This window comes from Rutilus rutilus (assembly GCF_951802725.1).
Source record: "Rutilus rutilus genome assembly, chromosome: 4".
Lineage (NCBI taxonomy): Eukaryota > Metazoa > Chordata > Actinopteri > Cypriniformes > Leuciscidae > Rutilus > Rutilus rutilus.
The window spans coordinates 7,357,042-7,385,019 of record NC_140212.1 but is presented as its reverse complement, the minus strand read 5'-3'; the positions used below and the strand labels follow the sequence as shown (position 1 = coordinate 7,385,019).

Sequence of the window (27,978 nt, the reverse complement as noted above, 5' to 3'; positions counted from 1 at the left end):
GGTCCCCGGACTGAAAAGCCGAAACATTTATTTATTTATTTATTTATTATTATTAATTTCTAGGCCTAGGGTCTCAATCTAAAATGCAATAACAGCCACTTGAGGGAGACATTACACTCTTTTTGTGTTCAAAAAGATCAAGTAGTCAAAATCTCTCTGTCTTTCCTCCACCTCTCCTCTCTCACCCTCCCCTCATCTGCGCTCTGTAATCTCTTTAAGAAGCCTCCGTCCCGGGGCAAATCAGATTAGATCTAGGGCTGCTTTCAATAACACTCCAACACTAACCACCAACAGATCCACTGCACTAATGAATCTGTCCAGTTAACATGCGCTGGCAGGAATCTGCGAATCATCTACAGTGTGGCATAGAGATGTACGTGTGTGTCCTGAAAGACAATGTTTGTGTTTGTTGCCTGTTTGAACGCGTGTGTGTGTGTAGAGGAGGAGTCAGCATGTGCCTGGTAGCTCCTTCCTCTGACCTTGGCTACAGAGAGATGGTGGAGAGAGAAAGAGGGCAGAGTGTGTGTGTGTGAAGCGGTGGAGCTAATTCCTGCACTGCAGCTGTGTATATGACACCAGAGTTAACAGCTCTAGATCCACTTGGGAACTTGCCAGAGAGAAACGCAGCGAGAGAAGAGGAAGGAAAGCATGTCAGCAGCATGTGCAGCCCGCAGAGAAACAGCACGGTAAGTATCACTTGCTAGTGTTGAATTGAATGTATTTGTGTGCGTGTCACTCTGATGCAGCAGTGTTGATGCTTTGTGACAGTCTGAAGCAGCCTACATTGATTCAGATGCTCAATATGATATGGAAAGAGCTGAAAAAGGCATATGACTGCAGCTGTTGGATGGTCATTGGTGGTACATGTTTACATGGGAACACTTTGACTCTGCTGTATGTATGTACTCAATGATTAGCTGTATATTTCATTAACATGTGCATATGTCTTTATAGTTTCACGGTGTAATCAAGGTCTGAATGGCTGACTAGAGGAAAAACTGATCGATCCTCTTTCTGCAGCACTTTCCTTGCTCTCTGTAATCCTCTGCTCTCAATCTGCACAGCAGTCAATCACAGAGACATTTGAGAAGAGAGAGAGGGGAATAAGGATATTGATGCAGGTCATTCATTTTTATGATGATGCTCCAGGGATACAGTGGACATGATCACGCGTAAATGACGTCCAATGCAGTGGAATTTCTGTTTTGAGTCACTTGCTGTTCTTCTTCTTCTTGCTATAAAGAGTTGACATGAAAGTCTTGTGAGTATATTTATTGCTTAAAGGAAGTTTACTTCAAAATGAAAAATCTGTCATCATTTACTCACCCTCAAGTTGTTTCATACCTATATGAGTTTCTTGCTTCTGCTGAACGCCAAAGAAATTATTTTGAAGAATTTCAGTAACAAACAGTTGATGGACCCCATTGACATCCATAGTATTTTCTTTCCTACTATGGAAGTCAATGGGGACGGTCCATCAACTGTCTGGTTACCGACATTCTTCAAAATGTCTTTCGTTTGGGAAAAAGAAAAAAACATGAGATGGGAGGAAAAAGTTGATTTAAAAACTGTTGCATTCCCCTGAAAAACGTTGTGTTTCTTGGGGAGTGCGATCATTTTGCGAGCGAATGCGAAGTTTCTCTGGGGAATACAATTTTTTTTATGAAAGAATGCAAAAGCACTGCCATGTAATTTCCCCAAAAACACCATGTCCCTTCATAGGCTCCTTATGATGTGGTTAATGAGGTGTGGGGAAGATTATCAGTGAAAAACAACTTAAATTTTGCTCTGTTCATAACAAAAATAAAGCTATGTGTCATCAGGAGACTTGGAATATAAGTTCATGTTGCTTTTTGTCGTTGTGGGAGCTTGACAGCTTCTGGTCACCATTCAGTTTTCTAAATGATGACAGACTTTTCATTTTTGAGTCAGCACAGTCAGTAATGTTCATAGTAGAAAGATTCGATTGGCAGTCGCTTTCTCTCAGTGGGTTGCATTCCCCAGAGTTAATGCCAGGCTGACCCCATGCATCCTATTCTGTCTTAGAGACAAGACAGATTCATTCTGTCATAATTTAAAATGACAAGTGAGTGCTAGAGAGAAAGAAAATCATCATTGCATATAATCACAAGGTATCAAATCAGGCGTCATCTGCAAACTCATTTAATGAGTCATTCTTATGTGGGCGCTTAGAGGTCAAACTATTCATCCAGGCTGGAGTGCACAGCTGAATAGTTGTGCTGAATGAATTGAGTTAATGCAGTTGCAGTAATCTTTTGTAATGTGTGTAATGAAGTGGTTTATTGTCTGTCATGTATTGATGACTCTACAGAGCACTACAAACCCCGCCCCTTTTACACAACAGCCAATCAGAATCAGTGCGGGAGCCACTGCAAACACATATGTGACCCTGGATCACAAAACCAGTCACAAGTTGCATGGGTATATTTGTGGCAATAGCCAACAATACATTGTATGGGTCAAAATTATCGATTTTTCTTTTATGCCAATAAGCATTAGGATATATTACTAAAGATCATGTTCCATGAAGATATTTTGTAAATTTCCTACCATTTATTTTTGTGAGTGAATGCAGCACAATCGCAAAACATAAATGGACAACTTTAAAAGCGATTTTCTCAATGTTTCGATTTTTTTGCACCCTCAGATTCCAGATTTTCAAATAGTTGTGTCCCAGACAAATATTGTCCTATCCTGACAAACCAAACATTAATGTAAATCGTATTTATTAAGCTTTTAGATTATGTATATATCTCAAAAAAAAAAAAGACCCATGTGACTGGTTTTGTGGTCCAGGGTCACATTTAAGCTATTTTATACTGTTTATGATACTGTTTATATATATATATATATATATATATATATATATATATATATATATACTACCGTTCAAAAGTTTGGGGTCAGTAAGATTTTTTAATGTTTTTAAAAGAAGTATCTTCTGCTCACCAAGGCTGCATTTATTTGATAAAGAAAACAATATAAAAAACAGTAATATTGTGAAATATTATGACAATTTAAAATGACTGTTTTCTATTTTAATATATTTTAAACTAATTTATTCCTGTGATCAAAGCTGAATTTTCAGCATCATTACTCCAGTCTTCAGTGTCACATGATCCTTCAGAAATCATTCTAATATGCTGATTTGATGCTCAAGAAACATTCATTATTATTATCAGTGTTGAAAACAGTTGTGTACAATTTTTTTTCACAATTCTTTGATGAATAGAAAGTTCAAAAGAACAGCATTTATTTAAAATAGAATATTTTCTAACATTATAAATGTCTTTACTGTAACTTTTGATCAGTTTAACTCATCCTTGATGAATAAAAGTATTGATTTATTTTATTTCTTTCCCCCAAAAATTAAATTAAAATTCTTACTGACCCCAAACTTTTGAACGGTAGTGTTTAATGTTACAAAAGCTTTAGATTTCAGATAAATGCTGTTCTAATAAAACATTGATAATAATCATAAATGTTTCTTGAGCATCAAATCAGCATATTAGAATGATTTCTGAAGGATCATGTGACACTGAAGACTGGAGTAATGATGCTTTGATCACAGGAATAAATTACACTTTACTGTATATTCACATAGAAAACAGCTGTTTTAAATTGGAATAATATTTCACAATATGACTGTATTTGTTTGTATTTTTAATCAAATAAATGCAGCCTTGGTGAGCAGAAGATACTTCTTTTAAAAACATTAAAAAATCTTACTGACCCCAAACTTTTGAACGGTACTGTAAATATTTATTTTCCTTGAGCATTTTATTGACATTTGTATAAGCAATTACAAACTGATTTGAGGAGCTATAATGAGAGATGTGTGTGTGGAACATGAGCCCCTTTCACACAGCGCAATGATCCCGGCAAATTGCCAGAACGCCAACACGACCCGGGATTGATGCCGATGTTGTGCCGAATTTCGACCCGCCGCCAAATTATTACCCCCCTAGTATTGGTAGGTTTAGGATTAGTTGTGGGGGAGGGGTTAGGATTAGGGGTGGGGTTAGGATTAGGCAATCAGGTACTGACTTCAACGAGGGAGGTAATAATGTGGCAGGGGGTCAAAATTCAGCACAACATCTGAAAATACACGGATAAAGTGACCCGGGATTTGACCCGGGTTCGTTTGATTTTGGTTCATTCACACTGCCAGTGATTTTCCGGAATCAGAGAGTGCGTTCACACACAACTTGTAAAAATCCCGTAAAGCCACGTGACATCGATGTGACTTGTAATGTCTCAGCAGGGTCTTAAGTTTGCTTATGAGCTGCGATTGTACCACGCTTGTGCATTTTTTCTCTCTGATTTGATCATAAACTAGCGCATTACCGTTTCACTAGCTGGCGAACGATCCCGGCTTCAGCGTCATCACTACGACACGGCATTATTACGGCTTTTGTTCACACAGCGCGTGTTCCGGGACTGAACACAGCAATATTACTAGGTCCCCAAAAGGGTGTTGTGCCGAATTTCGACCCCCTGCCAAATTATTACCCCCCTCGTTGAAGTCAGTACCTGATTGCCTAATCCTAATCCTAACCCCACCCCTAATCCTAAACCTACCAATACTATGGGGGTAATAATTTGGCGGGGGTCGAAATTCGGCACAACACCTGGACTGAACACGACAATGTTACTAGGTCCCCAACCCGGCATCGATGCCGGCATCAATCCCGGGTCGTGTTTGCGTTCACAGTCACACTGAAGGCGTACTGGCAATTTCCTGGCAATTTGCCGGGATCATTGCGCTGTGTGAAAGGGGCTTCTGATTCCGGAAAATCACTGGCAGTGTGAATGAACCTAAATCAAACGAACCCAGGTCAAATCCCGGGTCCGTGTATTTTCCGGAATCTCTGTGTGAAAGGGGCTATTATGCGCAGATAATAGAGAGATAAAGAATGTGGCAGAAGTTTTGCTGACACATCAGCTTCACGGCCTATCTATTCCCTTTTCCACGTTCATCTCTTCCCTGTCTGTCCAAAATCACCCAGCAGCTCTGTAAATAATTTCTCTTTCTCAGATGCCCTGTGTCTGGTGCGTTCTGGAGGTGAGCTGACTCCTGTGTGGGTCTTGAGAAGCGGACATGTGGGACGGACGGTCTGAGACGTGTCACACGCACGCCCTGTTCGACGCCTTCGTGCAGGCTGGCACATGTCGAGAGACCCTCAGGGCCTTCCAGGAGCTGTGTGAAGAGCTGAAGCTGCATCCCGTGGGTCAGCCGCAGTTCTACCACACCCTGAGGAGCAGACTGCACTACTGGAAGGCCAAAGCACTATGGGCCAAACTGGACAAAAGAGCCAGCCAGAAAGAGTACATGAGAGGCCACGCTTGCACCAGCACCACGGTACAAGCACAGGGTCACCCGCAATGCATTACATGAGAGAGTTCTCTTCACTAGAACGCTGTTTTAAATGTGAGTTTTGCTGTGTGTTCAGTGCCTGATCATAGGCGCAGGTCCGTGTGGACTGCGGACGGCTATAGAGCTGGGATTTCTGGGTGCCAGGGTGGTTCTTGTGGAAAAGCGCGATGCTTTCTCACGGAACAATGTTCTGCATCTCTGGCCCTTCACCATTCAGGACCTCCGGGGTTTGGGGGCCAAAAAGTTCTACGGAAAGTTCTGTGCTGGAGCCATAGACCATATCAGTGAGTAAACGTGAGATCAAAATGGAATCAAAATACTTTCTTAATACGCATTCATTCCCAGTGAATCAATAAATGTCCTGGCTTTTTTCTCGTTTTATTAAATGTTATATTAAATGCTTTGGATGGCATTTAATGCTCATAGAGAAAAATGTATTTATATAGAATTTCTATATAAATTTAATAGATTTTCGTGTTAATTTGATTTTAACAACAAGCTCCTTTAATTTATTAGTATTGGTTGATCTTTGATGTTTAAATGAAATTTGTATTTCCTCTATTTTTTATATTTACCATTTAATTATTAAAAACATTAAATATTTAATAAGTAGATTTATTTATTTAATTAATATTTTATGTATTAAATAAATATACTAGTCTGTAGCAAATATCAAAATGAATATCCCTTTTTTGTACTGTACATTATAATGTTGTGCTACCTAAATTCACTTGTAGTATTTAAAACTATTTATTTTCGTTTTTAGACTTGTATTTTTTATTTATTTAGACTAAATAGTACAGAAATAAAAAGAATCCAAATAAAAATTGTAAATCTTAAAAAAAATTAAGCATTTCAAATCTATCAGCCAAAATATAAAATTAATTATTGCCTAAACAGTATCATCCAGAATTTGAATATAGCTATATTAATTTGACTTGGCAAGTTTAATCTTTATTCATATATTTCATTGAAAAATATGCAGTTTTGCTTTTCAATTTAATCCTATTTTAAGGATGTTTATACATTTATATAAAAAAAATAAGACAAAGACACTGATTAACAATATAATATTTTGTAGTGTATTCTGAAAGCGTTTGTGATATTCTCATGAATTGATTTTGTTGATTTCTTAACAGTTTAGTGTATTACATCTATTTATGCCCAGGTATTCGTCAGCTGCAGCTGATGCTTTTGAAGGTGGCCTTGTTACTGGGTGTCGAGGTTCACGTGAATGTAGAGTTCAAACATCTACTGGAACCTCCAGAAGACCAGGAGAAGCGTAAGAGAAAAGGAACAATTTCACCCTAATTTTATCTGCAAATTAACTGACAATTTTCATGTTCATGTCCTGTTCAGGTGTTGGCTGGCGAGCAGAGGTCCACCCCGACTCTCATCCAGTCAGACAGCTGGAGTTCGATGTGGTTATTGGTGCAGACGGCAGAAGAAACACCTTACCAGGTATCTGCAAAAACACAGTCTCAGACCATTGTACTCACAGAAATGTACCAAACAGGGGCCGGTTTCACAAAGATAGACTTTGACTATGGCTTAGATATAGTAGATAGTCAGACTTCAGATAGACATCAAAATCAGACCGTTGCACAAAGCACTTAAGACTCTGACTATCTTAAGTAGGACTACACTGCAATGCATTCTGGGTAAAATAAGACACTTTTCAAAACAAAAAACATGGCGGATCGAGTAAGCACATTCAACCGCTCAGTGCAGTTTACCCCGGTGGAAAATATGTGTTTGTTGGAGGAGTATAACAGTTACAAGGACATTTTACTTGGGAAATTTAGCGGAGAATGTAGCAACAAGAAGAAATGTTTAAATGATGAGCCATTTTCCCTTTTCTTTTGGCTGTTTGTAATGTAACTGATTGTTACTGCTGGTTGCCAAGGTAACATAGAGGCTTAGACCTAAGTTAGCCTGGGGGTAAGGTGTCTCATTCTTTTGGTCTAAATTAAGTCAGTCTTTATTTTTGTGAAACAGTACAGAATTACCACAGTTGGTCAAAGCAATGTACTTCAACTTCCAGCTGTCTGCTTTAATTAATCATTAACTAATGATTTATCATTATGTTATGACTTTACTTGTTGAGGCACATGACTATTAACTAATTTGTTAAGTAATATGCAATTTATGGGTTTACATGGCACCAAAATGGCATATTACTTAATAGTCATGTGCCTTAACAAGTAAAGTCATAACATAATGATACATTTGCAAATCATTAGTTAATGATTAATTAAAGCAGACAGCTGGAAGTTGAAGTACATTGCTTTGACCAACTGTGGTAATTAACGCATTAATTTACACTTTTAGTTAATAAAATAAGTTATTAAGGAATTAATACATTATGACACATTTAATTAATAACAATTCATATATTACTTAATCTATTAATCATTTAGAATCTTTATTAGTTGCTGTTGCAGTAATCATTAATTAATGGTTTAGTTCTTCATGAGTCATACATTAACACATGATTATCTGTGCATTAGTTAAAGGCAGGGTAGGTAGAAATGGTCTAAAAATTTTATTTTTCAAATTTGTTTAAACTTTATGTACATATCAATACATAATTAAAATGTAAGTACTCTGAAAAAGAAAGTATCAAAATCGAGTGTCTGTAGACCTCTCACGACTGTTTTAAAGACATCTCATTATTTCCATTCACTCCACCCCCTCATTTCTGTGCTTCTTCCAAAGCCACGCCCCCAAAACACATGAACGCGCGACTCCGATCGCTGAGCTAGAGGACGCATTATTTACCTGAGACAAGCGGAGGGGAAGGAGCATGCAGTGACATCATGTCACTTTAGATTGCTCTTTCTCTGCCATTGTTTTGGTATTCCTAGGTTCAGTGCCTTCTTCTTCTTCTTCAATAGATTTTATTGGCAGCTTGCAAACATAGTGCATTACCGCCATCTACTGGACGGAGGTGTGATCAGGTTCCGTGCCTCTCGCACTCCTCAAATCTAACGGTCCCGCGCAAGTGGGCAGGTGCTGTGTGGCAAAAGGGTGGTTGCCATGGTTGCGAGAGAGTGACAGTCGCCTAAGCCAATCCTTTGATTCGTCCCGAATCGAAATAATGAGCTGTGTTTAATACAGATTAAACGGTCTAGAGTCACTTGATTTTTATACTCTTTTTTTCAGAGTTCTTACATTTTAATTATGTATTGATATATATAGAAAGTTTTAACAAATTTGGATCTTTAATTTTTAATAAATCCTACCTACCCTGCCTTTAAGCATGAATTAATGCAGATTAGTGCACACGTATTGTAAAGTGTTACCGACTAGTCTATGAAAAACACTATAGGCCGGTCTAAAATAGCTTTGTGAAACCGTCCCCAGATGCTTAGGTCGATGATTAATATATATGTCATGATGGCAATGTCTTCCTAAGTTCACACAGTTTATAAACTATAGTTTATAAGCTATTTTTCACTTGTCTTCCTTTTTCTCATCCATGCACCAAAAACCCCAAAACGTGTTGCGCAGACAATTTGTTCTCTAATTTGAGTCATAGGAAATGGCGCCACTCACACAGTCATCTATAACAGACAGTTCCCCTATTCTAATTTTACCCTGCTTTGGACATGTTCATATCACTACTTCATTGTTTTCAAAACTCCTGTGTAAGGGTTTGATTTGTCTGTGTCCTGTAGGGTTTCGCAGGAAGGAGTTTCGGGGGAAACTGGCCATTGCCGTCACAGCGAACTTCATGAATCGCAACACCACCGCTGAGGCTAAAGTGGAGGAGATCAGCGGTGTCGCCTTCATCTTCAACCAGAGGTTTTTCCAGGACCTCCGGCAAGCTACCGGTACTGAATTATTTCAGTGTAACTTAAACATTACCAGAGTTCAAAGATACCAAGACCATATGTATTGCACTCAACTGCATTTTAAGCACCTAATATTCATTTTTGCACAGTTAGGCACCTTCGTCTTCTCTACGAATGAGTTTATCATGTGTTTAAGATGATGCAAACATCTGTCAATATCTTTTCTCTGCAGGAATTGATCTAGAGAATATAGTATATTACAAAGATGACACTCACTACTTTGTAATGACCGCCAAAAAACAAAGTCTTCTGGACAAAGGAGTCATTCTGCACGTGAGTCGTCACGTGATCGAATGTTGCGTGCTGATATCTGCTCATCGCACACGTAGCATTGTGCGTGATTTCCTCTTTTATTTTTGTTGTGCAGGATTATGCTGACACCGAGACGCTGCTGTCCAGGAAAAACGTGGACCAGAATGCACTGCTCTCGTACGCTCGTGAAGCAGCTGATTTCTCTACCAATCATCAGCTTCCTTCTCTGGACTTTGCCATCAATCACTATGGGCAGCCAGACGTGGCCATGTTTGACTTTACCTGCATGTACGCCTCTGAGAACGCAGCAATGGTGCGCCAGCGCAGGGAACACCCTCTGCTGGTCACTCTGGTGGGGGATAGTTTACTAGAGGTGAGAGCAAGACGAATGAGCAATGCAACAAAAAAATATATATTGTTAGGCCGTTTTTTTTCTTGTTTTGTAGTTAAAATATCCAAAACCTTAAAACAAGATAAAGTAACTTTGTATTAGAATCACTGCGTACAAAGCACATCGGCATCATATCGGTTATGGGCCCATGTCGTTTTTGTTTTAATTTATCATTATAGTTTTTTTTTTTGATATTGTATATTTAAATTTGTACAAAATGTTCTCTACTTTTTACATGTTCCACTTAAAACAATAATCATTTAATAAATAGATTTATATTCAAATTATAAATAATATTTTAATGTATTAAATAAATATTGTTTATCAGTCTGTATCAAAGTTTTTTTTCTATTATTTATCTGTATAGTTTTCTATTGATATTGTATATTTAAATTAGTACTTTTTACATTTAGCACTTAAAACATTAATAATTTAATAAATCGATTTATATTAAAATTATAAATAGTATTTTCATGTATTAAAAAATATAAATAAATATAAATATCCATTTTTCATACTATATGTCATAATGTTGTGATGCTTAAATTCACTTGTATAATTCAAAACATTTTATTTTTGTTTTTAGGGTTTTATTTTTAATTTATTTACACTAGATAGTGTAGAATTTTCAAATCAGGATTTTGGAGTTTGATTATGATGTTTAATTAAAAGCATTAATGAATAAATAGCTCATGATATATAGAACTGTTTAGCATGATTTATTGATTTTTATTCACACTATATTTATTTATTAACAATTTATTTATTAAAACTATATGGCATTTTTATATTTGCCATCTATCAGCTATAATATGAATACATTTATTGGCTAAGCGGTATCGGACAGAATTTTAATATCGGTAGATTTGAACTTATTAAGCATATTTCATCACCTATTCATATTTTTCAGTGCTAATTTTAATGCAGTGTATGCTTAAAAGTCTACAAATATAAACTACAGTTTAAAAACTAGTTAATAATATCTTATGCAGATATTTATATTGGAAACCATAAAAAACACCATGATTTTTTTGTAGTACATTCTGAAAGCTTTTTTTAATATTTTCAGATATTGTTGGCTCTGATTTTGTTGATTTAAAAAAATGTTTTCCTATAGCCGTTCTGGCCAATGGGAACAGGAATAGCTCGGGGCTTCCTGGCAGCCATGGACACGGCCTGGATGGTTCGCAGCTGGGGTCAGGGCAACACCCCTTTAGAGGTTCTGGCTGAGAGGTCAGGGCTAAAAAGGGATCCAAATGATTTATGAACATTCAGTTTTGACAATGTAGGAATCATAATTCTGTTCTAATATCCCCCCTCCGTTTCTTCCCTGTCTCAGAGAGAGTCTGTATCGGTTGCTTCCTCAGACAACACCAGAAAACGTCAGTAAAAACTTCAGCCAGTACAGCGTGGATCCTGCTAGCCGCTATCCCAACATCAATATGCAACTCATCAGCGCCGCTCAGGTTAGAAACATGCAGTTCAAATCGAGTCATAACCAATAATGATGCTCATGATAATGCTGAAAATGTGTGTACAGGTGCGTCATCTCATAGACACAGGTGAGGGTCCGGTTTTGCGCCTTGATGCTGTTAGCTCCCCACACCCAAGACTTACACGGCAAGGTATGTGTTACTTCACACATAGTATAACATCTTCCACATATACATTCACACACAAGCTCACATGTTCTCTGTGTGTGTGTGTGTGTGTAGAGTCAATGGCTCGTTACAGTAAGCTGCTGACCTGGTGTCAGGAGCAGACGCACGGTTACATGAATGTGTGTGTGACGGACTTCACAACTTCCTGGAGGAGCGGCCTGGCCCTGTGCGCTCTCATTCACAGATTCAGACCTGACCTCATGTGAGTCCACACTCTTTAATGAGGGTTGTGGCGTAGTGTTTACAGATAAGGGCTGGTGACCAAGTTTATATAACAGGATTACAGGTATTACGTGACTGCGGCATCAATATTTTTTATCTATTACCAGTAAGTTTGAAATATGTACATTTAAATATTTATAAATTTGGGAGTTTAACACTATATAGGTAGTAAATAAGTATGTCAATAGATAAAATACAAATTATGAAATGTCAATAAATAAATAAATTACATATTTCCATTGGAATTTGATGTATTTATTGACATTTCACGATAAAACAAATTATTTGCATATTTATTTATTCATTCATTTATTGACACATTTCATTCTTTATCTATATAGTGGCGTAAATGTATTGAATCTTATAATTAAATATTTATATATTACTATGGCACTCCCAGTCCTTCATAGATAATAGTATAGTAATGGGCTCAAACTAAAAGCTGGAAAACATTCATGGGGTTTTTAAAGTGGTTTCAGTGCATCAAAAAGAGATTTAGGATCTAAACGTGTGGGCTGACTGTATTATTACATTGAGTTTTTCTGAATGTGTGATTCTGATACTAGCTCCTTTGTTTCTTGCAGTGATTTTGCGTCTCTGGAGGAGAGTGAGGCGGAGTTCAATGGTCAGTTGGGTTTGAACATGGCGGAGCAGGAATTTGGTATTTGTCCTATAATGACCGGCAAGGAGATGAGTGCACTGGAGGAGAGTGACTCTCTCTGCATGGTCATGTACCTCAGTCAACTACATGAGCTCCTCAAAGACACAGCGCCACCTAGTGGTCAGAATAAGGCATTATCTGTTATTGTCCTTTTATTTGTGTCATATTTTTGACCTTTTATGTTTTGGGTTTTTTTTTAATGTAAACAAATGCTTTTTTTCCTCCACACAGAAAACCAAAGTTCAGAAGAGAAATCTGTTCTGTTCTCCAGCAACAGGTCACCCATCTCACTGCTCAGCAAACTGGGACAGAGTCTGTCCCGCAAACGCAATCCCAAGGTTCACACAAACACACACTCACAATTACACAACTGCAGTCTGTAACCCATATTTTAAGCTGATCTATTTTTCATCTCTATCAGGATAAGAAAGAGAAGGAAGCAGATAGTGTTGGAAAGCGGAGGAGAACAAGCCAGGCTGGCCAGTCAGAGGAGGTGAGTCGTTTTGACGTTGTTTATATATACATAAAATATATATACATACATACACATACAGACCCTTTCCAAAAAATTGGAATATCATGGAAAAGTTTATTTATTTCCATAATTCCATTCAAAACGTTAAACTTCAATAGATTATAGATTCAGGGCCCACAACTTAAACGATTTAGTTGTTTATTTGTACATCATTTGGGCTTCCAGCTCATAAAACCCACGAAAACAGGATTTCAAAAAATTTGAATATTACATGAAATCACACAGTAATTACACAGTGATACCAGGTTTTGGTTCTTTTGGCAGTGTGGGCAGGTGCAAATCCTGCTGGAAAATGAAGGAAGCATGAAGTGCTCTGAAAAATGTCCTGGTAGACGGCTGCGTTGAGTCTGGATTTGTGGACCAAAGTCCTCTTTTCTGATGAGAGCAAATTTTGCATCTCATTTGGAAAGCAAGGTCCCAGAGTCTGGAGGAAGAATGGAGAGGCGCACAATCCAAGATGCTTGAAGTCCAGTGTGAAGTTTCCACAGTCTGTGTTGGTCATCGGCTGGTGTTGGTCCACTGTGCTGTCCACTCAACGCAGCCGCCTACCAGGACATTTTCAGAGCACTTCATGCTTCCTTTATTTTCCAGCAGGATTTGCACCTGCCCACACTGCCAAAAGAACCAAAACCTGGTTCAATGACCCTGGTATCACTGTGTAATTACTGTGTGATTTCATGTAATATTCCAATTTTTTGAAATCCTGTTTTCGTGGGTTTTATGAGCTGGAAGCCCAAATTATGTACAAATAAACAACTAAATACTTGAAATCGTTGAAGTGAATCTATAATCTATGGAAGTTTAACTTTTTGAATGGAATTATGTAAATAAATAAACTTTTCCATGATATTCAAATTTTTTGGAAAGGGTCTGTATATATATATATATATATATATATATATATATATATATATATATGTTAAATAGTTATTTAACACACATTGCGGTGTAAAAGGCATGTCGTGTTTTGTATAATGACCCGTATAGTTATATTATAATGATTTTGTTCATCTGTCATCTGTTAAACCTGTTAAATAAATTATTTGTGATGTTTTCCTGATTTAGGAGGACGTTCCTCATGATACCAAAGAAAATACGACTTCAGCAGTAACTCCCGGGTCAGAACCGAAGGTCGCTGAGGGTCACAGCAAGGTTCGGTCAATGGCAACGCTACTGTTGGCTAAATTTGAGGAGAACTCGACATCGGCCTCAGCCACTGGACTGCGCAGACAGGTGTGTGAGTATTTGTGTGATGAATGTGTCACTTTAACATGCGTATTAAAATATACAATAATGTGGAGTAGGATTTTGGACCAATACGATTTTGCTGTGGGCGGGGCTAGGAAGCATGACACGAAAGAAATAGATACCAAGCAAGAGATATCGCGTCAAGGCTGGTTAGGACTTTGTGTCAGTCATTTAGCTTGATTAGTCACGCTCTGGTTCTGACAGTCTTATAATAACTGATGAAGTAAGATTTTGTTTTGGTTCTGATAAAATGTCACAGTGCCACTTTTAGCCGTTAGATGTTGTGATGTATTCCTAATATAGAGTGAATTACCTCATCTTGCCCCCAGCAAAATCTGCTGACTCAACATGTGGCCCCTGCGCAAACACACATTAGCGTAGCCGCTAACAAGCTGAACTACAATTGGCAAAGCCTCTTTGACATACATTAGCCTACTTTTGTCAGGTGTTTAATTAGATTAAAAGCCATTTAGGTGATTGACAGTAACAGCTGCAGCATTAGAAGATGCTTTATTGGATGTTTAGTTTTACTGTACAGCGTATAACATTTTCATGTCCACCTCCCCACCGAAGAAAAAAAGCACACCGCAACAGGGTTTACGCTACAGGGAAACCAATTAGAAGCGATAAGGCTCGTACTTTGAGATACAGTAAGGTAATTTTTTGCGATAGAAATGACTAATCTGGTTCTGTTTTAAGCTTCTTTGGTCTCTGGTGTAGTTCAGGGACTGTTGACCCAGTATGACTGGGTTATGAAGGAGCTCTGTGTGCGAAGTGACCTGGGGCTCAACAGCCTATCAGTGACCGGAGGCCGTGGAACATGTGATTTGAGGGTCTTAACTGAAGAATCTCAGACTGAATGATTTGTTATCTCCATTTTATTTTCTTTGATACTGACTGACTGACTTTGTCTTTGACTGACAGTTTTTTAATTGATTTTTTTTTATAGATACTACTGTGTAATGATAACTATAAAGGTTTAAAAATCTTTCTAATTCAATGGGAATAGGGAAGTCCACACCACAGCTATAACAATAACGACACAGATGAACGATTCAGAATGATTTTTTTCACCTGACTTTTAAGAACTTGACCATTTAAAGTGGCAGACTTCATAACTGCACCGCACGCTTATAATAAACAGAACATTATCATCCGTTGGTGTGGACGCTTACATAGTTATTGCTATAGTTAACTTTATAGTTATAGTTCTTGGTTCCTTTCCAAGTCCAACCCTTTTACTCTCATATTATTTATTTTGTCTTTGTGATGGTTTTCATTTCAACAGCATTTTCCATTCCTGCTTGTTTTCCATGCTCATCTTTTAATTTGTAGAGCTACATTCAGATGTATACAGGCGGAGTGAGCTCATTGGCTCAGCAGATAGCCAATCAGATTCAGAGTCAGCAGGATCAAGCTCCCAAGCTCCTTCACAGGAGGGAGTTGGTAAGAGTTCTCCTGTAGTGGCAACAAATCTTCCCTAACATTTTGAACGTTCTTGTGTTTAAGTGCCTTTATTACTGTGTGTGTGTGTGTATGAGGCCGGTAACCCAGCATTGAATTTTGTTTGATGTTATATATTTACTAATTACTGTGAGTGTGTGATGAGTTCCTGCTGTAATCCAATTTCTCTAATAAGGCTCAACGTTTTACGTGTGTTAGACTGATCACACCCAAAGTGTTATTCCATGAAAGTGTTGCAATCAAATGTAATTTACTGTAATGATCAAACTTTTGTCTATGGCATCTGGTGAAATTTGAGCCTTTGTTTGAAGCATTTCACTACCTATGTTAGCCATATTTGATTTATTATATTAAAATCATTTTATATATTTATTAAAATTGAAATAAAATATAATATATTGTAATGTAAAAATAAAATAATAATGATAATAAATAATAACAAAATAATATATTTAATGCACCTTGTCACCCCAGGTCTGTAACTACTACTGACCCATATGTGTGTGTTAGGCATCTTTGTTCTGACTATTGACTTTTGACTTCTCACCTGTAGGGATCTCAAAAGGAGTTTCCTGTGAATATGGGCGGCAGTGATGTGTGTTATTTCTGCGGCCGTCGTGTTTATGTCATGGAGAGGTTGAGCGCGGAGGGAAAGTTCTTCCACAGGAGCTGCTTCCAGTGTGACCACTGCAGCTCCACGTTACGCCTTTCCAACTATGCTTATGACCAATTACATGGTGTGTGTGTGTACAATTAACCATTTAATACTTTCACTAATAAAATGATCATTATCATTACTTGGTGATTCTAAGATTTTATGCTCCAAAAAAAAGAAAGAAGCCGTTTAGCTTTTCATGGATGTTGTCACAAGATGGGACACAAAGAGTGTGAAAATTCCCTGTTGTTGCCGTGGGCTACTGTTTTCGGCCAAACATGTGACCCCCTGGACCACAAAACCAGTCTTATGGGTATTTTTTTTTAAACTGAGATTTATACATCTGAATAAATAAGCTTTCCATTGATGTATTGTTTGTTAGGATAGGACAATATTTGAAAATCTGGAATCTGAGGGTGCAAACCAATCTAAATATTGAGAAAATCGCCTTTAAATTTGTCCATTTATGTTCACGATTGTGCTGCATTCACTCACAAAAATAAATGTTTTATATATTTAAGGTAGGACATTTACAAAATATCTTCATGGATCATGATCTTTACTTAATATCTAGTGATTTTTGGCATAAAAGAAAAATCGATAATTTTGACCCATACAATGTTTTGCCATGCGACTTATGACTGGCTTTGTGGTCCAGGGTCACAATTGCTCTTTTGTTACCATTGCACAGTCATAAGGTCTGCAGTGTGTATGTGTGTGTGTGTGTGTTGGGACAGGGCTTTTATTGTTGCCCCGACAGTAGGGCACACACACATAAACTGAAGGCCCTCAGCAAATTGGCACTTACATTTTTTTTTTTAAATAGGAGTCAAAACTACAAAACATTCTAACTGATAGGGTTATGTAGATCACATGACTCAAACACTTCAAGTTTTAAAAAGAGGCGGCATTTAGACCGACTTCTGCTCCAGTATAAATAAGACATTTACTCCCTGCATCAGCTACTTTTTTATTTTCTCGCTCTCTCACTTCTTTTCCTGTCTTTCGGTGTGTTCAGGGAAGTTTTACTGTAAGCACCACTACAGCTTCAAACTGGCTAGCGTGGCTCAGAGAAAGAGATCGGCCCCATCTGTGGCCCCTCGGCCTGCTCAGGTAACCTCATCTTGCATCAGATCACCAGTATTGTGTGTGTATATATATATATATATATATATATATATATGTATATATGGATATGTGTTTTATAGTACACTTGCAATATCAGCATAATGACCATTTATGTCTGACAGATTTATGACTCAACTGAAGTAAAATTAGGAAGCTCTTTTGTATATAGTATAATCAACACCGTTTTTATGTAATGTAATAAATGTAATGTAGTACATTTAATTTACACATATATACATATACAGTATACCTCTATAATGTATGTATTTACTGCATTCAAATATATTAATGTATTTTATGCTGAATAATAATTTGTAACAATTTATGTGAAATATTATTTACATTTTATAAATACAATATATTAACATTATATAATTATTATATAATATACATAACATGTTCAATTACAATAAATAGAACATTATCATCTGTTAGTGTGGTAGCTAATATAGTTATAGTTATATTTATTGTTATCATTCTTGGTGCCTTTATTCTCTATGTGTGTGTGTGTGTGTGTGTGTCTGTCTCTTCAGGCTCCCCCTGGTCCATCCTCAACTTCTACGTCTTTGTCCTCTCCCGGGTCAGTGGGCACAGCCACTCCGCCAGACTGCTGGTCCTCCAGCGCCCACACAGACATGGCATCCAGCCTGGCCAAGAGACTGTGTGGCACACCAGAGCGCATTGAGCTGGAGAACTACAAACCCTGCCCAGAGCAACAGGACAGCCCACTGCAGGAGGTTCCAGAGGAGACGCTCGCACAGCACAACCTCAGTGCTAGCCTGCAGGAGAAAAACACAGAGGAGCAGTCCAGGTACCCAAACACGCTCTTGTTGTGCTCCTAATATTTACTGCCATGTTTTGTCCTGGTAAATATGTTTCTTTTTTGGTCTTCAGTAGCTCTGAGTCAGACCTAGAGGAGGAGGAGCTTGCCTGGAAGAAGGGGGAGGGGCTGCACTCCACGACCAATGGAGAGAGAGAATTAGACCTGGGGGAGGGGTTAAAGGAGGAAGAGGGAGTGGAAAACCAGGAAAAACAAGAGGAGGAGGAGGAGGAGGAAGAGGAAGCAGAAGTTTCAGAAGAAGAATATGAAGAGGGAGTGTCTAGTGATGGTGAGTGTATGTTCATATTCAATATCTTTAGAAATGATAATAAAATGAGCAAAAAAAGTTAAATCTTATCTGAAATTTCTTTACTATATAGCTTGTTTATTTCAGAGAAATCATCTTAATATAAGGTATTGTTCAATTTAATTTCTTGTAAATTTCTTGGTGTCATATTCGCACAATATTTTGGTCAGTGTATTTGTGCGTGAGGTAAATATTGTCATGCTTGTTTGTATGTTTATTGTTGTGTATTCACGACTGTATGTGTGTATTTTGGGCTGTTGACACAATGTGTATGTATGTGTATAGAGGGTGAGTACTGCCCTTGGGAGAAGGAACGGCTCTCGGGGGTGTGGCTTGAGGAAGAGGAGGCGGGGTTTGTTCAAGGTAGCACCACCCCCGATGACCATTTATAGCCTTCTTTAGCATTTGCTGCATTACGTTAACCCAAAAGATCTTGTTTGCAGGTTATTTCATTTGCAGGCTGTGCATGAATAATAGTGTGTTTTAATCTGTGTATATTTTGTAATTGCATTGGCTTTTATGTTTTGCTGGATTTTATTGAAATAATTTGCAGTTGTTTAAGTTTGGCTGTTTTAAATATTTGGCAAATTATTCATAAATGTGTCCTAACCAGGCACGGCATAACAAGATTTCATGTAGTAATGTATCTGCCCACACCGAAAGCAATAATCCTGCAGTATGTTAACAATCAGAATATATTTGCTGTAACATAAGAGTGAGATCGGCTATTTGTAACATGAATGTGTGATGCTTCCGGTTTTACCCATTTCCAGTTATTTTTAGCTGCACAAAACTGCTTGTTATGCTGCTTGATATTTTAATGTATTGTCATATTTATAAAGACCATTTACTGCACTTTTAACCACAGCACTGTTATTCTTAATAAATCGGAAGTCTCGCACATTCGCAGAAAATAGCTAGCTTCCGCATTGCAAAATAAGGTGGATATATATATATATAAAAAAAGCAACTGGCCAATAAAATGTTTTGTTGCTTTAATGGACTATGCCTGGTTAGCACATACAGTAGTGTGGTGTTAATCACTTTTGCATTTTTGAAGTATTAATAAAGAAATTAGCCTACTTTATAGATCCTAGACAGTAAAAATTGTTGCACAAGAAAAACATACGCAAAAATGCAATGTTTCACATGGTACATACATATATCGAAAATATAGTTCCAGAACATCTGGATCTGTCAAAAGTGAAAAACCTCCAAAATTATAAAATGACTCTGCTATAGTTTATCTGTATCATGATTGACCCATACCGTCTTTATCATCTTATCTTTTTCAGGCTGCTTCATGTTACTGCTTGTTTAAGAGCATCTGAAAGGATGCACCGCTTCCCCTGCAAAACTATTTTGTTAAGAAGATTCTAGAATTTTTCTAGATTCAAGAATTCTTTCACATTCTCATTTGAATTCCTTTCATTCTTTTATTAACTAGAGTCCGGTGAGGGGTACAGTGACGACCCAGATATAGAGGCCAGCTCGGTGAGAGAGTCCAAACCATGTGACCAACAGGAACAAGAAGAGTCCATTCCATTCCACCAATCACCTACCTCTATTGAGTTCCCACCCTCCTTGAAACAACCAGAATCGGGCCACACACCCACACCTGAGCAGTCGACAAACCCCAAGATCCCACCTGCCAAGAGGTCAGAGGTCGTAGAGGAGTTCTGGCTGAAGAGTGCTGAGATCAGGAAGAGTTTAGGCCTGACTCCGCTGCCTGGAGAATTCCTCCCCAAACATAAGGCAGCCCAAACATCTAATGCTAAAGAGAGCTTTTACACCTCAGTCGCGTACAGTACCGCTGCTTTGGATTCTGCCAACCAAATGGCAAGAAACTGTGACTCCAGCACACAAACTCCCTCTCTGACAGACTTTAAAAGTACATCCCCACCCGGACAATCTACCACTGTGGATGGCGATACAGGCGTCGCTTTAGAAGAGGCGATCGGCCGCTGTTCTGTAATCCACAGACTCAGCATCACTGTTGAAGGTTGTGTGATGGCGGACAAGCAGGGTTTGGACGTCAATTCCACATCATTTGCCAATGAAAGTGTTTTGAATTCAGACGCAGGTCTTCCGACACCTCCCTACAGCCCATCTCACTCCCCTCTTGTCGGCAAGCAGTGTCGCGCCTTTCGCCACTCCGAACCCATACTGGACAGAGAGGTTATGGAATTCACATCTACCTACGCTGTTTGTGTCCCGCAGCGGGACGGTTTTAAGCCAGAACTCGATCAAGCTCTGAGTCTTCCCCCGGATGAAATTGAGATCCTGTGTGGGGATGAGGCGGAAGAGGCTTCTGGACTGCCAGAAAGTTCTGGCGTTGTGGAGGTCAGCCAGACGGACAACCGCAGGCTAGAGAACAGGAGGACGCTCCCGGACCGGCTGGTCGCCCCACTGCTGGCAGGGGGACCCGAGGTCAGGCTTCGTAGGTCAGAGATTAAGCTGTGGGGGTCGGACACGGGTGTGGAAGAGAAGGAGAAAAAGCGCAACTCGTTGTTTTCGCCCCGCAAAAGCAAGAAGAGCATGAATGCAGCAGCTGAAACCCAGCAGGAGCCAGGGAAGCACAAGTCCCTCTGGAAGTCCGTTTTTTCAGTGTATAAAAAGGACAAAAAGAGGAAGGAGACAGTGGTGGTGGCGGAAACTCTACCTGCCGCAGCTAACACTGAGAGTAAGCGGAAAGTGCCGGGTATCAGCAGAACCACAGGTGAGATTGATGGATCTATAAATAAAAGGTATCACATGAACTTGCGGCTGTAAGGTTTTATGTCTTTCCTCATCTCAGACCTGTGTTTCCGGAAGAATCCGAGTTTTTCTGAAGACACAGACTTGTCCTGCCATGCTCTTCTAGAAAGATGTCCTCTCAGAGTTCAGGTAGAGTAAAACACTCCCTCTTCTTGCATTCTCACTTTATTGCCTTTCCTTATGTTCATATTTTTTTCTTTTTTTAAATATTTTTTATATATTTGTATTATATAAAATATTATATTATAATTTGCACATATTTCAAAAAAATTTGTTGAGCTTTTTTTGTTTTGTTTTCGTGGTTCACTTTAATGTTAGCCTATTTTTTGTGATATATTTGTATCTTATATTCTATATTATATAAATACTTTTCTTTGCACAATTTTCTTTTACTTTTTCATGACCATTTCACCCTTTTCTCTGATCCTTGGACTACCATTTTTTCTGCTGTGCCTATAAAACTTGCACAGTACCTGTACTGTGTAAACAACCTTTTCACATCTGGAGCTTTGTGTCAGAAGTCTAAGAATTTCAGAATGAGTCCTTTTTGCAAAATGAGTCTCAATTTATTTAGTTCCAGTAAATTGTGTTTTTATATTCTGAAAGACAGTACATTTTCATAGTACAATGAACTCTTTTTGTTGAAAAATCAAGCACATTATAGATATTGATCTCACAATATAGCCCCTTTAATCCCTTGCTTTTTATTTTTGCTTTCAGTTTTCTTCTTATATTGATTTTCGTCTTTTACTGTACATACTCGTATGGTTCTCTACAATCTTTGAATAGTTCAATTATTCTCATTCTTACGACATACGACAATAGGACTCTTTGTCTGGCATTCATCCGTGACTCCCCTAGAGTTGTATAGCTGGACTGATGGAAACATTTAGCGCTTTGTGATTTTTATTATTAAACTTTAGAGGCATTCAAATGTCTTTTTTTCTGTCTGCTGTGCGCTCAGATGAGGGAGGAATTGTCTGACATCAAGTCTGACATCAAGTCTGACATCAAGTCAGACCTTCTGAAAGAAACCGTATATGAAGAGGTGCATGAAGGGGAAGAGGTATCATATTATTGCACTGAATTTTCTTCAGGCTTTAGATTGTGATGCTGAAAGTAGCTTGTAAAGCACAGTCTTCTGTGGTTGGTAGCGCATAGGTGTGTATTTTGTATTGGTTATACCTGAAGTGTGTGCTGTGGGTAGCACTGTTTACCTGCTGTACTCGAAATACAGTTTAGATTAATACAATTTCTACGTTCTCTCTCCCGAGTCGCTTTACGTGCCTCATGCGTTGGCGTTCAAGAGGGCGTATGCTGTTAAGGTAGCATCTTTTATTTCACATGTTTTGAGCCCCTTCCACTTTTAATCCCATTGGCTGAATCAGAAACACTCAGCGTCTTGTTCCTCAATAGAAACAGAAAAGTGTTTTGCCTGAGCGGCCAACCAAGGAGACCACCCCACTGTCATCGTGTCCGTCAGAGGTGGTAGGTGTTTGGGTGGTGTTCCCGGACCCCTCCAGCATAAGTATGTGTACCACGCTGTTTCAGAGAGCAGGAACGGAGGAGGAACTCAATGCAAAGCTGACACGGCGAGTGCAGAGAGCAGCGCGCAGACAGGCCAAGCAGGAGGAACTGCGGAGGCTGCACAGGGCACAGGTGTGTGTGTGAGACATCTTTTGAAGCATCATTGTTTGTTTGTCTCTTAAACGGCGTGTATTTCATATTTTTGTGTATGTCGTCTCAGATAATCCAGCGTCAGTTGGAGCAGGTGGAGGTAAAGCAGAGACAGCTGGAGGAGAAGGGGGTGGCTGTGGAGAAGGCCCTCAGAGGCGAAGCAGGTACCTGTCAAAAAGATGAGCCTTAGGAATAATATTTTATTGAAAATAGTTAATCAATTAATGATTCAGATAACTGAATGAGTTGCATTCAGTTGTTTTAAAAAAAATTATATTATTGTCAGTTACATAACTTTAATAAGTACTTGTATGTGTTGTTTCAGGAAAATGATGATGAAAAAATATAAATAATATCATTTTATTTTGTATAATAAAATAACTAAAATGTCTAATATCTAAATTTTTATACAGCAAGAATACAGTAAATTGATCAAAGGTTACCGTAAAGACGAGGATTTTATTTCAAATAAATGCTGTTCTTTTTAACTTTCTGTTTATCAAAGAATAATATAATAAAATATCGAAATAGTCTTAAAAATTAAATCCTAAAACGTTGCATAAGACATTAACCCTGCTGGGGAAAAAACTGCTGAAACCAGCCTAAGCTGGGGCCGGTTGCATAAACCGCTAAGACTAGTCTAACAAAATAATAACTTTTTGAGTCAGTACATAAATACGTAGGTTGGTCAAATTTGATACCAAAAAATAAGACTGCCAGTTGACTAACTGCTTAGCGGGTCATACTAGATTTTAAGACGCTGTCTAAAAGGCACACTATGCAAGATTTGTACCTTAATATAACAGCTTCGAAATCATTTTGATGGTAAACGAACTCGTAGTAGGGCGAATCATCCCGATAGCGAAGCAGTGGGGGGACGCCAATGGCAAAACCAGCAATGCAGGTTTGAGAGGTGGCGTCCCGACAAACCTCGCGAGAATCACGACTTGCTTTACGGCACGACGTCACATACATCAACAACATATGAAGCGGCCTCTGTGGAAGACACTAGCACGCATTTCAGACGTGAATCATGGCAGAGTCGACGAAGAAAGCACGGTCGGAAGAGTGCAGAGACGGCTCTGCGTGAGTTTTTACGACAGTACTCCACAGCGACTCTAGGGGTCGCTGTTTGAGGAAAACAGAAACTGCATAGTGTGCCTTTAACATAGCTAATGGCTGTGTTTATGTAAATGGCCCCTGGTTTGTTGTTCTTAGCTGGTATAAGATGGTCTTCGCTGGTTCAAACTAGTCTCCCAGCCTGACCAAGCTAGTATTTAGCTGGTCTCCCAGCCTGACTAGCTGAAAGATAGTTTAAGCTTAAGCTGGTCTAAGCTGTCTTTCAACAGAAGGTGGCTTGTTTTCATAGAATGTGTATTTTGTAATTATATTTTTTCACTTCCTTTAAGCTTAAATCTCACAAATATTTAATAAATTATATTTATTTATTTCATATTTTTAGGCATTTTATGATGTACTCTGAAATGTCATCATCTATCACTGTTCATACCCATTATATGTTTGTTAGTCTTACATTCATCAAAAGCACCGTCTTTTATTGCCACATTTATTATTTTAGCATATTTGTCGAAACACTTTGTAGAGACAGAGCAGCACAGGGTATTATGTACACACGGTCCTCATGATGTGTCCTTCCTCATGATATAGACTTCTGGGAAGACTCTAGTACCTCTGACCTCTTGGACGTACATCTGGGTGGTATGTACAACACATTTGATTCGAATGAGAGCTCAAGACACTAACAAACAGCTTTAGCGTCTTACAGGCTCCGTTTTAGTATCTTTATGTTAACGTGGTGGTGTTTTCTTCCCGTGCTGTGGACACAGTCCAGTCTGCTTGCTGTTAGCTTTGTGTCTGAATTGAATCTAGATGCTCGTGGTGGCATTATTTGGTTGGTATCGTCTGGTGGGTGTGACTGTGTGAGATGAGGTTTGAATGGCAGGACTGTTAGTAATACAAATACTGACTTTCGTCAGATGGTATATTCCGGTGCTATTTTATCTTGGAAAGATATGAAGACGTTTAGGCAAGTCTCTCTGGTGGCCTACTTTCTGAGACAGCAGGTTTTTAGTCAGACCACTGACTGGACATGAACATCCAACTCGACCCATTTCAGCTTCGCACCTCCCATTCCTCCATTATTCCCTCTCTCGCTTTGTTGCCCTCCTGAATACCTCCTCTCCCTCTTTTTTTTTCCTGCTCGTCTCTTCGGTCTTAGTCGAGCCTTTTCTAGGTTCCCCTCGTAGAAGGCCTGTCTATCTCTGTCCTTGCTGTTCCCCCGAAGGTAACACCACCCCAGCTTCCCGTCTCACCCTTCTAGTGTAGATTTTTTAAAGCTATAATTACTAAATCCTCTCCTCTCTTCTCTTCTCTTTCTTCCTTCATCCTGCTGTACAACAGCCAAAGCTAAAGGGACAGAACACGATCATTCAGTTTATGTCTGTACAGTCTTTTTTCTTTATGTAGTGCAAGAACCTCCACTACACCAGCTAAGTATGTTATTTCTCTCCTGCAATCTGAATTTACGCTCTATAACCTTTCGTGATGGAGTTGCATGGGCATGGCATGTCATTGGTCTGCATGGCTGTCAGTAGATCTAAAATGTCACATCAAGTCTTATTCGGGAATTCCTATGAAAGGACATAGTATGTGTGTATGTGTGCATCTGTAGCAGTGTCCTGTTTGGTTTTGTCTGCTTGCACATTGTTATTAATTTATGTAAATGCTGGTCAAAAGGTTGGGGTCAGAAAGGTTTTTTAATTAGTTAATTTTTTTTGAAAGTAGGACGCATTACATTTATCAAAAGTGACATTTGTAATGTTCCAAAAGATTTTAAAGATGTAGGATTTAAGATTTCAAAATTAAAGAAATGAAAGATTTCAAAAGATTCTATTTCAAATTAATGCTGTTCTTTTGAACTTTCTATTTATCAAAGAATCCTGAAAAAAAGTGTCATATTAAGCAATATTATAATATTTATATATACTATTTTATGTTAAAAAAATATTAAGCAGCACACAATTGTTTTCATCATTGATAATAATAATAATAATAATAATAAATATTTCTGGAGCACCAAATCAGCTGATGGATCAATGATGTTGAAAATTCAGCTTTGCCATCACAAGAATAAATTATATTTTAAAATATATTAAAATAGAAAACTGTTATTTTAAATTGTAATAATATTTTACAATATTACTGTTTTTACTTGATCAAAAAAACATCTTACTGACCCCAAAGTTCATAAGCAGGGTTCAAAATTACCTTTTTAAAAGGTTTTTAATTTAATATTGCTTTTAAACAATATTATAATATAAATAAATAAAATATGAATATTATTGATAATGTAATGAACTTTAATATTATAGATATGACTCGAATGTCTTTCAGACTGTCATTACTTTAAGTTTAACCATGTTATATTGAGGGATAAAAGCCAAAACCAATTTTTACTTGCATTTTAGTGCTCGACAAGTGTTCATTTGACCCTTTTATAAGCATTATTCATGCATGTGAAATGTTAGCGTGTCCATCACACACAGAGTCCCATCCTCATCCGCTCTCTCTCTCTCTCTCATAGGAATGGGAAAGAAAGATGATCCTAGTTTAATGCATCAGTGGTTTAAGCTTGTGCAGGAGAAGAATGCACTCGTGCGCTATGAATCTGAGCTCATGATATTGTGAGTATTTTACGTTCAGCTTTCTGAAGTCTCTAAACTGTGGATTGATCTGGAGATGTGTAAGTGTGTTCTTCTCCATCTGGTCTAGTAATGTTCGATTGCTCTGTGCTCATCTGTGTGGTCTGTCCGCAGTGCTCGTGAACTGGAGCTGGAGGACAGGCAGAGCCGTCTGCAGCAAGAGCTCAGAGAGCGCATGGCCGTGGACGGTTAGTACACACGGAGGATATAAATAGTTCCTCCTCTGTGGTTTTCTCGCATAATGGTTCTTCAGTTAATAACAATTTCACTGCAGTCACACGGCTCCTCCTTTCTCTCTCTCAGACCATCTGAAGGGAGAGGACGAGCTGGCGGAGGAGAGGCGTATTTTGAGCGAGATGCTGGACGTGGTGGAGCAGAGGGATGCTCTGGTGGCCTTGCTGGAGGAGCAGCGAGTGAGGGAGAAAGAGGAGGATGGTGACCTGGAGTCCGTCATGCTGTCTAAGGGCTTCAGTTTGCACTGGGACTGACTCGCACATGCATGAATCTCATCATACCGCTTGAAGGGCTCCAAAAATATGCAGCTGCTCTGTTTTCATTGGTCCAAACAGGCCCGTCCACCTGCATTCTGGGCCGTATGTGCAACTACACAGGTGTCTAAGTAATTAATACCAGGACTTGGCAAGATATTGGCCCATAAGTGATTCTCAGTCATCTGAGGTGCAAAATAAAGCCTCTGATTAGAACGAGTGGCGATGTCTTGATGCCAAATAATGCTCCTCTAAGACTGCTATGCTACTATGCAAAGGAACGTCTTTTTGTCTGCTTTTTGTCTTATTTCAAACAGCTGGGTAAAGTTAAGCTACAGCTCTACTTTTACCCAGATTCATCATGTTTTGACTTGACAGAAATGAATATGAAATGGCATATATAACCACATTGTCATTGTGCAGTACAGACTGACGCATGCAAACTTATATACACAAGATAAGGCCTGTCTTAATGTATGATTGAGATGTTTTTCTTTTTTATCTTCTTTTTTTTTTAACCTAATTTACAACTGTTCCTGTTGTTTAACCCACATAAGCTAACTTCACACTGTCAATTCTCAATATAAAGACATTAATTTATTGGCTGAAATGTGTTTTTTAAATTATACAGGTTTTTTCATCATAATTGCATTTTACATTTTGTTGTTATATTCATTCTGTAACACTTCCTTGCATTAAACAACTCTTCATTTGAGAGAAATTTGTGGACTATTA

General features: G+C 38.4%; 1 protein-coding gene across 10 annotated transcripts; it reads left to right on the top strand.

The window, feature by feature from the left end:
- The first annotated feature begins 247 nt into the window (after positions 1-247).
- Positions 248-27,974, top strand: mical3b (microtubule associated monooxygenase, calponin and LIM domain containing 3b). 10 transcript variants are annotated; one of them, XM_084407375.1, is made up of 31 exons: positions 248-686; positions 5,060-5,383; positions 5,475-5,682; positions 6,567-6,680; positions 6,758-6,859; positions 9,079-9,234; positions 9,428-9,528; positions 9,623-9,880; positions 11,016-11,131; positions 11,238-11,364; positions 11,439-11,523; positions 11,614-11,761; positions 12,366-12,562; positions 12,674-12,780; positions 12,864-12,935; positions 14,043-14,210; positions 15,561-15,671; positions 16,243-16,426; positions 17,363-17,457; positions 18,006-18,283; positions 18,370-18,581; positions 18,885-18,962; positions 20,047-21,318; positions 21,397-21,485; positions 22,773-23,015; positions 23,104-23,197; positions 25,273-25,338; positions 25,455-25,547; positions 26,638-26,737; positions 26,870-26,943; positions 27,059-27,974. In XM_084407375.1, exons 2-31 carry the CDS (start codon positions 5,123-5,125, stop codon positions 27,241-27,243), a joined length of 5,394 nt encoding a protein of 1,797 aa, XP_084263501.1. In that variant the 5' UTR covers positions 248-686; positions 5,060-5,122; the 3' UTR covers positions 27,244-27,974. The 10 variants fall into 10 exon arrangements, with proteins under 10 accessions (XP_084263501.1, XP_084263506.1, XP_084263499.1 ...); XM_084407380.1 differs by having other exon boundaries at positions 18,367-18,581; positions 22,908-23,015; XM_084407373.1 differs by having other exon boundaries at positions 18,367-18,581.
- Positions 27,975-27,978: the final 4 nt, after the last annotated feature.